Raw genomic sequence first — 13,577 nt, forward strand, 5'->3', positions numbered from 1 at the left:
GTATCTCCTTGTCATTTTAACTTGCATTTCCCTAATGACAATTTTTTGTTGTTGAGGCAGAGTCTCACTCTGTAGCCCTGGTTGGCCTGGAATTCACTGTGTAGCCCAGGCTTGCTTGAACTCACAGCTACCCTCCTGCTTTACCCTCTTGCCCTCTGGGATTGATAAATGTTGTTGGGTAGGCACCTCCTCCTGTGCTTCTTCACCACCCACACAGCTTTTTGATGAAGTGTCTATTCTGATAGTCTGCTATTTTTCAAATGAGTTTTTTAATTCTTCAGTCCTGAAAGATCTTCTGTATTCTATGTATAAGCCTTTTGTTAGATATATAGTTTATAAATATTCTCTCCTGTCTAGCTTCTCTTTATTTTCTTAAGAAAACACTAGTTTTACAATTTAACCAATGTTTAAATATTGATGAATATCTGTCTTTTAGTTAATAAAGGACTTTCTAAGCATAATATCATGAACGAAACAAAATGAAATGGAATTAAATGGGATTGTTTTCCCACTTTTAATAGAAAAATCATTAAAAATTAAAGGTTAAGTAACAATTTTCTAAGTTTGTTATAAATGACCTATAAATGATCAATACCTTAAATATGTAAAGAGCCTATACAAATTAGTAAGGACAATATTAACACTCTAATACAAAATTGGACAATAGAACCAGGCATGATGGCACATGCCTGTAATCTCAGCACTCAGGAGGCTCAGGCAAGATGACTGCAAATTCAAAGCTAGACTTCACTGTACAGTAAGCCTTGTCTCAAAGGGAAAAAAGGTGGGGAGGGAGATACAAAAGGTATAAAAGTAATGTCAATGAAGAAATTCAAATAGCAAAAATTTCAAGGCAACAACAGCAAATTTTTGCCAAACTGGTGAAGAAGTTTTTTAAAAGATGGTAACAGTTCTCAGTGCTCCAGAAGGAATAAGGACCCTGCTGGAGGGGGGTAAGTGAGTCTGTCTTCCTAGAAGGCAGTTGGCACTGTGTATAAAGAACCTTAAAACTGTTCATACTTCCTCTGCTAGGAAACTATCAGGAAGACCAGAGAAGGTGGAAAGGCAGGGAGGATACATAAAGCCAGAGGAAAGCCTCCTACAAACACACCCTAGCCTTCCTAGACCAGGTTTATACCATTTCCTACTGTGACTAGCAATGGGATTTTCCTACTTCAACCTGATTCTGAGTGGGAGCCCAGAATGGCTAACCAGCCTGTATAGTTCAGACGCTCAGCCCCTTGTGTTTTTCCTGTGTTGTTCCTCCAGGACACCCCTGCACTGGGCTGCAGCTGCTGGAAAGGCAGAATGTGTCCAGTCTCTGCTGGACTTGGGTATGGACAGCAACCTACGGGACATCAATGAGAGCACGCCCCTGGCCTATGCCCTGTACTGTGGCCACACAGCCTGTGTCAAGCTCCTCTCACAAAAGAGCAGGTGCGTGCATCAGGAAGCTTGTTTTTCATCCTCTCAAAGATTTATAACAGTAAGATTTCTTAAACCATCAATGTGAAAATCCAGCAGTAAGTTAATATTATATGTGTGTGTGTGTGACATGTGACAGTCAGAGGACAAATTTCAGTAGTCAGAAGGCACTTTACTCACTGAGACATTTCTCTGGTCTCAGTAATTTAATATTATTATACTTATGTAATATATGTAACATTATTAATTATATAATTAATTGCCTATGTTTGCTATCATCTAACACAGAGTAAAATGGTCTCCATTATGTGGAATAAGATAACAGCAATAAGCCTGAATCCATCAGCACACAAAACTTGACTCTTTCCTTTCCTTTCTCTCCTTTCCTTCTTTCTTCTTTTGCCCAAATTAGCAATTCTTGGGGCTTTTTCTCAAGACCCTTTTACACTCTGAGAAATAATTAAAGATGCCAGTATTTTAAACTGAGAAGTTTGTTTGTTTGTGGGTTTTTGTCCTTTTTTTTTTGAGACAGGGTCTCCCCATCGCCCCAGCTGACCTGGAACTTGCTATGTAGACCAGGCTGGCCTTGATTCACAGAGATCCTCCTGCTTCTGCCTCCCAAGTACTAGAATTAAAGGTGTGTACCATCATGCCTGGCTAAACTGAGAAATTTTTAATAAAATATTCTAGTTATTTGTTTCAAGTAATAAATCCATGCTTATTATATGTTAATAAAAACCATATTTTAATTAAAAATAAAAATATTTTACCTGTGATCCTGAAATTTAGGAAGCCATGGCAGAAGGATCATGAATTTGAGGCCAGTCTGGGCCACATACCTAACAAGACGCTACCAATAAATAAATGAATAAATTTTTATTTAATGATGTTATTTTCCAAAACAAAGAAAATTAATAAGAGCAGCATTACTTTATATTTTTGGCAAATCTTTTTTAACTAGATAATTAAGCAATCTTGAAGCTTAAATTGTGATATACATTTCAACTGATCAAAGTCTAACCCCAATGAAGAGAGAAATTAGGACACAGAAATTTTCATTCCTCTAATTACACTAGGATAGATTTACTATTCATTGTACAAATTCCATTTTTCCCTTGGCTTTATTCCTTACAAATCTGTGTGAGTTTTCAGTGTTAGAATTCTTAATCCTATTACAAAGGGGAAAAAAAAATCAGACCTCAAGACAGCAATTTGTCATCAGATCTACTGGGTTGCTGCTCAAAATCCAGAAAAATCCAGCTTAAGCATTGGTCCTCACAACAGAGTAAGTCAAAACATTAGGTGCTGTGTTCATTACAGAATCGAATTGATAAAACTGACTTAAAGCTTCCTCAATGAAACATTCAATCAATCGAATTCTTAAAACAAAAGTCAGGACTAGTTCAACCACTTGATTTCAAACCAAGTAATTCTATGTTTAGAATCACTAAAAAGTGTTACATTTATAAATACGGAAGGAACAAACACCACCGCATCAATTCAGAAACTATTAAGAAAATATTGTGAAGACAATGAATAGTATATTTAGCCAATTTTGATCATTTCTTAGTTGTTTAAACCCACAGTGTTTGCAGATACTGCTATTAAGATACCAGCACTTGAAAGCCTTTATTTCTAGTTCATTCCCATTAAATCTTTTTAGAATTTATTGTGTTGTTTCATCCATTCATATGTTCTGCTCTATAGCTATCTGAGAACTTGGATAGCTAGTCCTCATGTGAATGCCATGGTGAAAAGGTGACGTCATGACAGCTCACATGCATCACACACACACACACACACACACACACACACACACACACACACACCCACACACACACAAAATCACAGAACTTTTTTTTTTTTTTTTTTGGTCGTTTTGAAACAGGGTCTCCTTGTAGCCCCAGCTGGACTGGATCTCACTATGTAGACCAGGCAGTCTTTGAACTCACAGAGATCTGCCTGCCTCTGCCTCCCAAGTGCTGGGACTGCAGGCGTGTGCCACCACGCCCGGCAAAATCACAGAACTTTTAAGTGATCAGATGAAAAATCCAGATTCTCCTTTGAACTAAAAGTTTACATTAATGGAAATTGGTGGCAATGACTACTAAAAATAAAAGCTAAGGTGACTGTATTTACTGATTCCAGAACACGTATGTTAAATCTCCCTGCTCTGACTTAATGATAAAATCCTTCCATACAATACCCAGCAAGTTAGTGAAGGCATGGTGCTCCATTAGAAGCTAATTACTGAAAAGAGTTACATAACCTATGGTTTCCATAGAGTTCAGCTGCATCTCCATCTATTAATTCTTTATGGGTTCTCCCTGCCAATCATCACTGGAGACTGAATTCTTTTCAATTTTGAGACATTTGCTTTTGTCATTTATCTTCCAAATGAGCTGATTTGGAAGGAATCCACATTCCTATGTCCTTAAATGAAATCTCTTTGATACTGATGTTTTAGTCGGAGCTTAACAGATACAGTTTGGTTTCTGTGTCTACTTCTGTATTCAATTTGATATATAGAATGTTTATGTTGAAGTGTATGAAGACAATCTGGCCTCATACAGTTATATAATTAAAAAGGAGGGAGTATTTCAACAGCTTTTTCAGACAGTTGTGTGTATTTCTTTGGTAGAGCAAAACTTGACAAGTATTAGTTTCCCAAAAATGATAGTAGACTCTGTCACTGTATTAACAAATTCTTTAAACTCTGTTATAGCAAAATCCATTACAAAATCTTATACTTTAAATGAATGATATATTCATTCAAAACTTCATAACATCTGTGCTGGTCATTTGAAAAATATTGGTTCACTTAGTTATGAATATATTGCAAACAACATTGAGTTATGCAGTCTCAGAAACCACAGGTGGGGGTAGCAGTACACACTTATAATCTTTGCATTCAGAAGGTCGAAGCAGGAGCATCATGAATTCAAGAATAGCCCAGATTACACAGTTAGATCAAGGCTAGCCTGGTCTGTATAATGAGGCCTTGTCTCAAATATCAAGAACCAGACAGACAAATAGAAAAAAATCACATTTGTTAATACCACTAGTGATCTAGTAAGAAAAGCCTTCATGTTGTAGGATGCTGCTAAGATTAAGGTATGAATAAAACTTTTATAAAATCCTAATTTTTGCTTGAAAGCTAGACTTTTGTAACTGGTATCACTATCATGGCTTTCCTTGAAATAATAGGCTTACTTTGCTTATTTTTAGTATACTTTTATTGAATATATTTAAAGCATATATATGACATATAATGTGCATATTCATAGTGAAATCATTACTAGTCCAGTCCTCCACAGATTCCTCATTTCACAGATACCTTTTGCGTGTGATCAGAACACCTAAAATCTGCTCTTGAAGCACATTTCCACTACACAATACAACACTGCTGCAATTTGAATCCTGAATGTTCCCCCAAAATCCCATGGAACCTTTTAGACAAGGGGGCCTAGTGGAAGGAAGTTGGGTCATTGCTATGCACCCTTGAACGGGATACTGGGACCCTGGCCCCTTCCTGTCTTTCTCTTTCAGTGGACCACACTTTGAAACCCACTGACCCAGCCAGCAACATAAGGAGGAGATGGCTGTGGAAGATGCTGTCAGGCCACTAACATAGACACATAGTCTGTATGAGAGGATGTGAGTGGTCCCCTGGGGGTCCCTTTGGGAATACTAGAAGTCCAGCTGTGTTCAGTAGTTTGAAAAGTGACTGAAGATCAAAATGTGTAAGATCATCAAAGAAGAATGTTAATTTTTAAAAATAATATAAATGGGGGGTGGAGAGATGGCGCAGCTGTTAAGAGCACTGACTGCTCTTGTGGAGGACCCCAGTTCAATTCCCAGCACCCACATGGTGGCTATGAACCATCCTTAACTCCAGTTCCAGGGGAATCCGAAGCCCTCTTCTGACCTCCGGCATTGCACAACACAGGTGCACTCACATACATGCAGGCAATACACTCATGCACATAAAATAAAAATAAAATAAAAATTTAAAAAAAAATAATAATAATATAAATGACCAAAAAACTATCATGGGAACAAAGATTCAATTGCAGCCTGGGTGACCTGAGAAAACATCCATTATATGCATGTAAAATGAGTGCTGGTGCTCCTCAAACAGATTACAGCCTCCTTCCAAAAAGCGATGTTGCAGTCTCAGAGGCCTGCACGTGGGTCAGGTTTCACGGTAGATTTCTGCTGCAGACATCATGAACTCAGTTGTGGACTCAAAAGAGACTAGCACAGGCTTTCCCAGGAACTAAAATCGAGCAGTGCCCCAGGGAAACACTCTAACAAGCTGCCAAACAGCTGCTGCTGACCTTTTTTTCTTTGACATTTGCCTGCGTGTTGGGCATTGCTCATGCCTGCCACACCCTACCACTGACACACGCACTTCCTCTTACACTGGAGCTCAAATTCAAGCTAAGGCTTTTCTCTGCCTGTTTCCTTTACAACAGTATTTTTCATGACCAAATTTATCTGAAAAACTACTGAAGAAAAACAAAGAATAAGCTGGGTGTGGTGGCCCATGTCTTTAATCCCAGCACTTGGGAGGCAGAGGCCTACTCTGTGAGTTCGAGGCCAACCTGGTCTACACAGTGAGTTCCAGGCCAGCTGAGGCTACAGGAAGACCCTGTCTCAAAAAGACCAAAAAGAACAAAATGTAAAACAGGCCAGGTTCCAGGACAGGTAAAGTCAGCTTATTGTTTGGATTCCCTAGGCTCTCTCTCATTTGGAGAAAGCCTAAAACTACACTCACCTTAACAGCTTCCATCCTTTCTGCCACGTGAAGCCTAAATTCACACACTTAGACTTCATCTCTTAACACCCGTGTCCCTGTTAGCAGCCACCGAAAGAAAGAACAAGTAACACTTGAACTGTCTTCAGCTTCTTCAATTGCTAGGTGAAAGGAAATTGCCACAGGGTGAAACATGGAAAGAATATAGCTCCTGGAGGCTGGGGAGATGGTTCAGCTGGTAAAGTGCTTGCTGTCCAAGCTTGAGGACCTGAGCAAAAGCCAGGCATAGTGCCCACACCTGTAGTCTATAATCTAAGCACCAGGGAAGTAAAGACAGGATCTCTGGGGCTTGCTGGCCAGACAGTCTAGCTGAATAAATCAGCTCTAGATTAAGTGAGAGAAAGGTGACAGGACAGAACAAGCACCATAAAGCTGTACTCTGACTTCCACACCTATGCCATGGCATACATGCATGTATCCACACTTATACAACACACACACACACACACACACAACTCTCACCTCAAAGAGGACAAAAGTTTTATTCTGGAACCAAATGTGAGTGACATGGTCCAGGAACATAGATTTGGGTTAGCCCAAATTCCATGTTTCATGGTAGTAACAGTTTGATGAAGTTTTTAGTAACAGAACAAAGAAAGTCATAAATCAAGGCACTTTTCAAATATATTGGTAGAAACATTAGGTAGGCAGATTAAAGCAAAACGGAGAAATCTGCAATAGGCCTCAGATGCTGAGGCCTTCTGGTTGGTGGCAGTTGGCTGTCTGTACATTCTAAATGATTTACCTAAAAATCACAAAGATACTAGCTCACACCCAGAGGAAGGCAATAAGTGTTTGTTAAGAGGTCTAAAGGCCCAGGATATTCCAACTCTGAATTTTAACCTTCCAAACTCTCCAGAATCACTGAAGTTCTGAGCAGTTATTCAATCTTACCAGAAGGTTCAGTGGAAGATGCAGCTTCTCTCAGACAGCGTTTGTTCACACACAATAATAATAAATGTAGATTAAAGAAGAACTATATAAATAAGGTTGATTGCTTGAGAAAGACACAACATCAAGCTCTCCATATTGGGGGGGGGAGAGACAGAGAGAGAGAGAGAGACAGAGAGAGAGAGAGAGAGAGAGAGAGACTATAGAGGTTAACACAGAAACCCATAACTGGCCAAAAATGCCAAGAATAAGTGATAGTGGAGTGCTATCCCCTAAATAGGAGGGATAAATAGCCGTGTCACCCCCTCCAAGCTCAGGGAACATCACAGGAGAGGGTAGAAAGAATATGAAGCCATAAGGATGTAGTCTTGTACTCATGAACCTTCTACAGCTGTGGTTCTCTGCTCAAGACCTGCACAAGATAAAGCCCACCCACTTTCATCATGGATAGAGGAGGGGCCCTCCCTAAGGGACTATGGGCAGCTATTAGGTTGTTGGGGGATAGGATGTTATTTTTTTTCAATATATTTTAATTGAATTTTTGGGCATGTCATCCAACCTAATCTATTTATACTCCCTCCTCTATCTGCACCCACTCACAGCCACCCCACAACTAGATTTCATGCATTCTTGTCATATATGGTAAGTTCTATTGAGTCAAGTTTGTGTTCCCAGATGACCTGGGTGTGAGTTCATCCTCTGGAGCCTGGTCCACCTATCTATCATCACTCCCTTAAAGAAGACCAACTCCCTCCTAGTGGTTCCTCAGCTAAGGCTGGGGCTTCTTACCCATTTCCCCACTTCTGTACTGGGTTTTTGTCTGGTTTGAGTTTGCATGCCTTGTGCATACTGTCACCATTGCTGTAAGTTCATATGAGTAAGCTCCCAGAAGCCTGGAAAATTCTGTTTCCTTGTGGTCATCCACCAACCCTGGCTCTTACAATCTTTCTGCCCCTCTCTTCTGCAATGGTCCCTGAGCTCTGGGTGAGTGAGGTTTAAGATAAGAGTCCTATCAAGGGACATGCACTCTGCAGTCTCTTACTCTATATATTTTGGCTAATTGTGGCTTTCTGTGTTAATCACCCATTGTTGCATGAGGAAGCTTTGCTGTTGAGAGTTGAGAAATGCATTAGTATTCTCCCTACCCCCTGTTCCACTATGTTCTGTGAGCCTTAGATGTAGAGGTTCCATTGTAGATGCAGGACTGAGTATCTTACACTTATTCTCTGTGTGTGGCTAGTTTTAGAACTCTGTAATAGTCTCCATCTGTTGCAAAATGAAGCTTCTTTGATGAGTGGTGACAGGTATACTTGTCAGGGTAGTCCAGAGGTCTCACATTATTTTCTATAGTGGTATAGCCACTGATAAATTTCCCATGCTCCAGTAAATAACCTCCCACCTGCACATGCAAGAAACTTTCATTAAACCAGTGGGTCCACACAGAAATAAGTCATGAAAGTAAGAGGGGACTTCCTGGAAAGAAAGGTTTCAGCAGGAGAGGGAGGAGGATGAGAGAGGGGAAATGGGTGTGAAAATGACCAAAATTCATTATATACATATATAAAGCTTTCAAAGAACAAAAAAATGGGGGGGGGGGGGAAATAATATAGCCCCTGAAGAATCAAGAGTAGTCTGGTAGAACAGTGCTCCCACACACCTGTAATCAGTACTCAGGAGGCTGAGGCAAAAGAATTACGAGTTTGAGGCTATATTACCCAGTGAGACCCTGTCTCAGAGAGAGAGAGAGACAGAGACAGAGAGAGAGAGAGAGAGAGAGAGAGAGAGAGAGAGAGAGAGAGAGATAGAGAGAGCTGTGTTTCAGAAACAGTTCTGCAAGGAGCTAATGGAGAGTTGGAGTTTTTGAACAAAATCTTGACTCGAGGACTCCTTGCACATCTGTGGATGATCCCAAACAAGCTGACCAAGCAGATGGAATGGGGATGCCAGTATTTTGATTACTGATATTTCCTGTCCTCACCTGGCATCTTTGTTCTTTTATATTTCTATAGAGTTGAGCCTGCTCAACCTCTTCCTCCACAAAACAGTCGACCCCAAAAGAAGGAAGGGCGATTCAGCATGCTCAACCAAATCTTCTGCAAAAACAAGAAAGAAGAGCAGAAAGCCCCTCAGAAGGACCACAGCAGGGACAGGCACAAGGGGGAGGACACCTCGGAAGTCAGTAACATCATCACCACCTTTGACAGTGTTACCAACTGCCAAGAGCAGCCTGGTGGCAAGGTGGCTATGGTTGTCTTTAAGAAGAGGACCTCAGAGAATTCAAAGTATCTCTTGCCAGAAAAGAAACCCCTGGCCTGGAAGGGGCTTCCACCAATCAGAACACAGAGTCTCCCACCCATCACCCTGGGTAATAACTTCCTGACAGCCTCCCATGGAACCACTTCTCATGCTGGCCTAAGCTCTGGCCCTCAACATACTGCCCAACGTTCTCAGAAAAGTCGAAGTGAACAGGACTTATTAAATAATAGGACTGGCTGCCAGGTGCCATTAGATAATCCCTGGAAGGGTGACACTAATCAGGTGTTCTCCTGCAAAGCTTGGACTGTGTCTTCTTCTGATAAGCTGCTAGACAGGCTGTTCGCTGGCCAGCCTGGTCACCAGGAACTCTCTGGGCCACCACATCTTCCTCATATACACAACCCCTCACCAGGTAATGGCCTTCCTTTCTTCTTCATTCCTCAGAGCCTCATATAGGAAGTGTCTCATGCAGATCTAACTAGAAACTGTAAGGTAAGTAGCAGGGCAATAAAATGAGTGACTAAGGCCACCTTTTTCAAAAAATGTATTGTTTTTATTTTATGTGTATGAGTGTATTGCCTGCATGTGTGTAGATGCACCCATGTCATGCAGTACTGGAAGAGGTCAAAAGAGAGTGTCAGATTCCCTTGGAACTGGAGTTACAGACAGTTGTTAGCTGCCACATGGGTGCTGGGATCTCAACCCCGGTTCTCTGCAAGAGCAGTCAATGCTCTGAGTCATCTCTCCAGCCCCTAAGGCCACTTTTTTTGTCCAGGACTACCACTAGATTGAAGACCTTCCCCTTTTAAAAATCTTTTGAAAACCTGAAAGTCTTGTTGTTTTCCTGTTCTGTAGACAGCCTTAGTGTGTCTCTTTTCTATAAGTTAGAATTGAGTCCAGCTACCTGTACCAAAAAGCCAAAGTCACAATTTGATGCTAGTCCAACAACATAGAAGTTTATTGTAGTTAGGCACAGTTGCACAGTCCTGCAATGCCAGCACTCAGGAGGAGGAATATAAAAAACCTAAGATCCAATGAGATGTGTCTCAAAAAGAGCAGGGAAAAGGGTCATTATAGTTTGTTCTAGTTACTTTCAATTGCTGTAATAAAAATACTGACCAAAACCAATTTGGGAGGAAAGGGTATATTAGTTACTTTTCTGTTGCTGTGATAGAAATATTCACCAAAGCAACTTATGAAAGGAGGAGTTTATTTGAGTTTACGGTTCTAAGGGGCAAGAGTCCATCATGGCAGGGAGAAATGGTGGCAGAGGTGGCTGGAGGAAGAGTGGAAGCTAGGCTCTACATCGTCAAGCAGGTAAAGGCAGCAAGACAGTGATTAGAGATCCGGCAAGGCCTTAAGAACTCTCTAAGCCCACCCCCAGTGACGTGCTTCCTCCAGGATAGCCATGCCTTCTAAGACCTCCCAAAACAGCACCACCAACTGGGGACAAAAATGTCCAAATACTTGGAGCCTATGGGGGACAGTTTCATTTAAACCACCACAAAGGGTATATTTGACTTACAAGCACAGTCCATTATCAAGGGAAGCCAAGGCAGGAATTCAGGCCAGAAACCTGGAGCAAAGACCATGGAGGAGCGCTGGTTACTGGCTTGCCTCCCTGGGCTATGCTTGGCCTACTTTCTTATACAACACAGGACAACCTGCCCAGAAGTGGCACTGCCCACAGTGGGCTAGGCCCTCCCACATCACTCAACAATCAAAAACATGCCCCACAGACATGGCCACAGGCCAATCTAATGGAGAAAATTTCTCAATTGAGGTTCCCTCTAACCAGGTATGTAAACTGACAATTAAGCTGTCCAGCCTACAGTAACCAAAACAAGCTACTACCCTCTGCACAGTTGGTAAGTTGCTGAAACAAGGATACTTTCAAAAGAGAAAAAGTTGATTCTCAACAAAGCCAAGCAAAAGAGGTAAAGGACTCAAATTTCAAATCTCCTCCCTGAGGACAGGGTTTGAGGATATTTACAGGATATAGATGTAGGTGAGGTGATCAATGATGTCTGTATGCATAGTCCAACTTTATGTAGTTTCAACAAAATTATCCTTCAAGTCCCTGAAAAAATAATCTAAGCAGCTGTTAATCACCATAACCCATACACAGATTAGAGATATTATCTACAGCCAAGTTAGGGGAGACTATAGCATATTGCTCAGCTGTGTGACTGCCAAAATTGATGATTTTTATTTTTTCAGACACTGTCTTACTCTGTAATCTTGGAACTCTTTATGAAGACCAGGCAGTCCTTGAACTCATGATAGTCTTCCTCAAGAGCAGAACTTCTAGTCCCTCAAAATCTAGAATTTCAGGAGTGAGCTACCATGCCCAACAATAAGTGGGTGAGTGTGGTGGCACATATTTGTAACCTTGGTGCTGGCGCAGGGCTTGGTGTAGAAGCAGGAGGATCAGGCATTTCAATGCCAGGCTCTACTACATAGTGAGTTCAAGGCCAACCTGAGTTACATAAGACTTCATCTCAAAACAAAACAAAAAACAACTAGGGGAACATGGAGGTTCAGTGAGGCAAAAAGTACAGAGGGTTGGCTAGTGTAACTGAGCCTAGACCAGCTATGTTTGTTGGATGGTAATTATCAAAGTTAAGATTCTATTCTCATCGGGTGTGGTGGCACACACCTTTAATCCCAGCACTGGGGAGGCGGAGGCAGCCTGGTTACAGCTGAGACCCTGTCTCAAAAATGAGACCAAAAAAAAAAAAAAAAAATCTATTCTCTCATAGAGTGTTAGAGACCAAGGTCTTATTCTTTTGGTAACTATGTAATTGAGACTGGGTCTTTGAAAGATGGATGGGGTCAGGGCTACCAAAGGTATATACTTAAAATTCTAAGCTCCTTCTTTAGTAAAAGCCCAACAGAAGCAGCCCAGATAGCAAGGGGCAAGTCTTACCCTCCCTATGAAAGATGTCTGAAGTAGGCATTTCCCAGACTCGTGATGGCTCTGGGATCATGAGAGACACAGGTGCCTTCTAGCTTCATGCCCCACAGCCTAGCCTCTAGCTTCCTCCCTCTAGGTCACTTTACAAAGGCTGATATATGATACAGCAGGAGGAAGGATGCCCCTAGATGAATCAGCTCCTATTTAGAAGTCCTTTCCCTTAAGACCCACAGTTCTGCTTACATCTCATTGGGCAGAACTTTGGTCACATGTTCACACCTATCCGCAAAGACAGCTGGGAATTGTAGTCTTATAGCTGGGTGCATTACTCTCTGGCCTCAGAATTGGATTTCTATATCTAAGACAGAAAATAGACTCTGAGGAGAAAACTAGTAGATTCTGCCTAATGTGCCTTCCAAACAGTTCTATATTATTTGAAATAAAAGGACATCTAATACAGTTGCTTTGAGGATTTGTTTAGTCCCCAAGGAAATAACCAGTCCTTCCTAGGGCAGCAGAAACTTTCTAAGAGATTCTGAAGAAAGTAATGGTGCTTACAGTCAAAGCATTTGTTTCCCTCAACACATCCTTTTTGGTGCTTAGTATAACTAGAAACCATTCAAGGAATCTGGGTCATGATAACATAAATCTAAGAGCCTTTAGCCCATAAATGAGCTTTAAGGGAAATGGAATTGCTAAAATATGCAATTCCAGGGCCTCCTGAATTCTAATAAGCACTCTACCACTGAGCCCCAGCTCCAAGATAACTTTAAACTGAGTTTCTTAGTTTGGACAAAAAGTCACAGGGTGTTTTAATTGAAAGAATTTCTGTCATCCTTAAATGATTATTGAGTATTTAATCACCCTAATTACCAAAAAGCAATGGTCTATCCATGGTAAAGAGGATTTCTAAAGGCCCAGTGTCTGGGCGACATTGCCCCTGCTTCTTATCTGTCATTTCATCTCTCTCAACCTTTATTTCCTTAGATTAGTCTGCTTTCTGTCACTGTTTCAGAATATTTGAGAAAATCAGCTTGACAGAGCAAGGACTTGTTTTGACTCATGTGTTGAGAGCTTCAGGCCATGTTTCCCCAGCTCCACTGCCTCTGGGTCCCTGGTAAGGCACAACATGGGGGATGGGATGGCTAATCTTATAGGCAGGAAGTGGAAAGGGAGAGAAAGAAAAGGGACCAAAGTCAAGATACAGTCTCTAAGGAAACACGAACACACATACACACACACACACACACACACACACACACACACACA

At 41.2% G+C, this 13,577-nt stretch overlaps 1 protein-coding gene across 1 annotated transcript in view; it reads left to right on the top strand.

Annotated features, from left to right (window-relative positions):
- Ankrd55 (ankyrin repeat domain 55) overlaps positions 1 to 13,577 on the top strand; it is a 154,967-nt gene that overhangs the window by 132,600 nt on the left and 8,790 nt on the right. Inside the window, exons 9-10 of the mRNA XM_008840381.2 lie at positions 1,270 to 1,437; positions 9,145 to 9,803. Coding sequence (XP_008838603.1) covers positions 1,270 to 1,437; positions 9,145 to 9,803 — 827 coding nt within the window. The remainder of the gene's footprint in view (positions 1 to 1,269; positions 1,438 to 9,144; positions 9,804 to 13,577) is intronic.

The sequence above is a fragment of the Nannospalax galili genome, unplaced genomic scaffold, assembly GCF_000622305.1.
Source record: "Nannospalax galili isolate Female #2095 unplaced genomic scaffold, S.galili_v1.0 scaffold339, whole genome shotgun sequence".
Classification (NCBI taxonomy): domain Eukaryota; kingdom Metazoa; phylum Chordata; class Mammalia; order Rodentia; family Spalacidae; genus Nannospalax; species Nannospalax galili.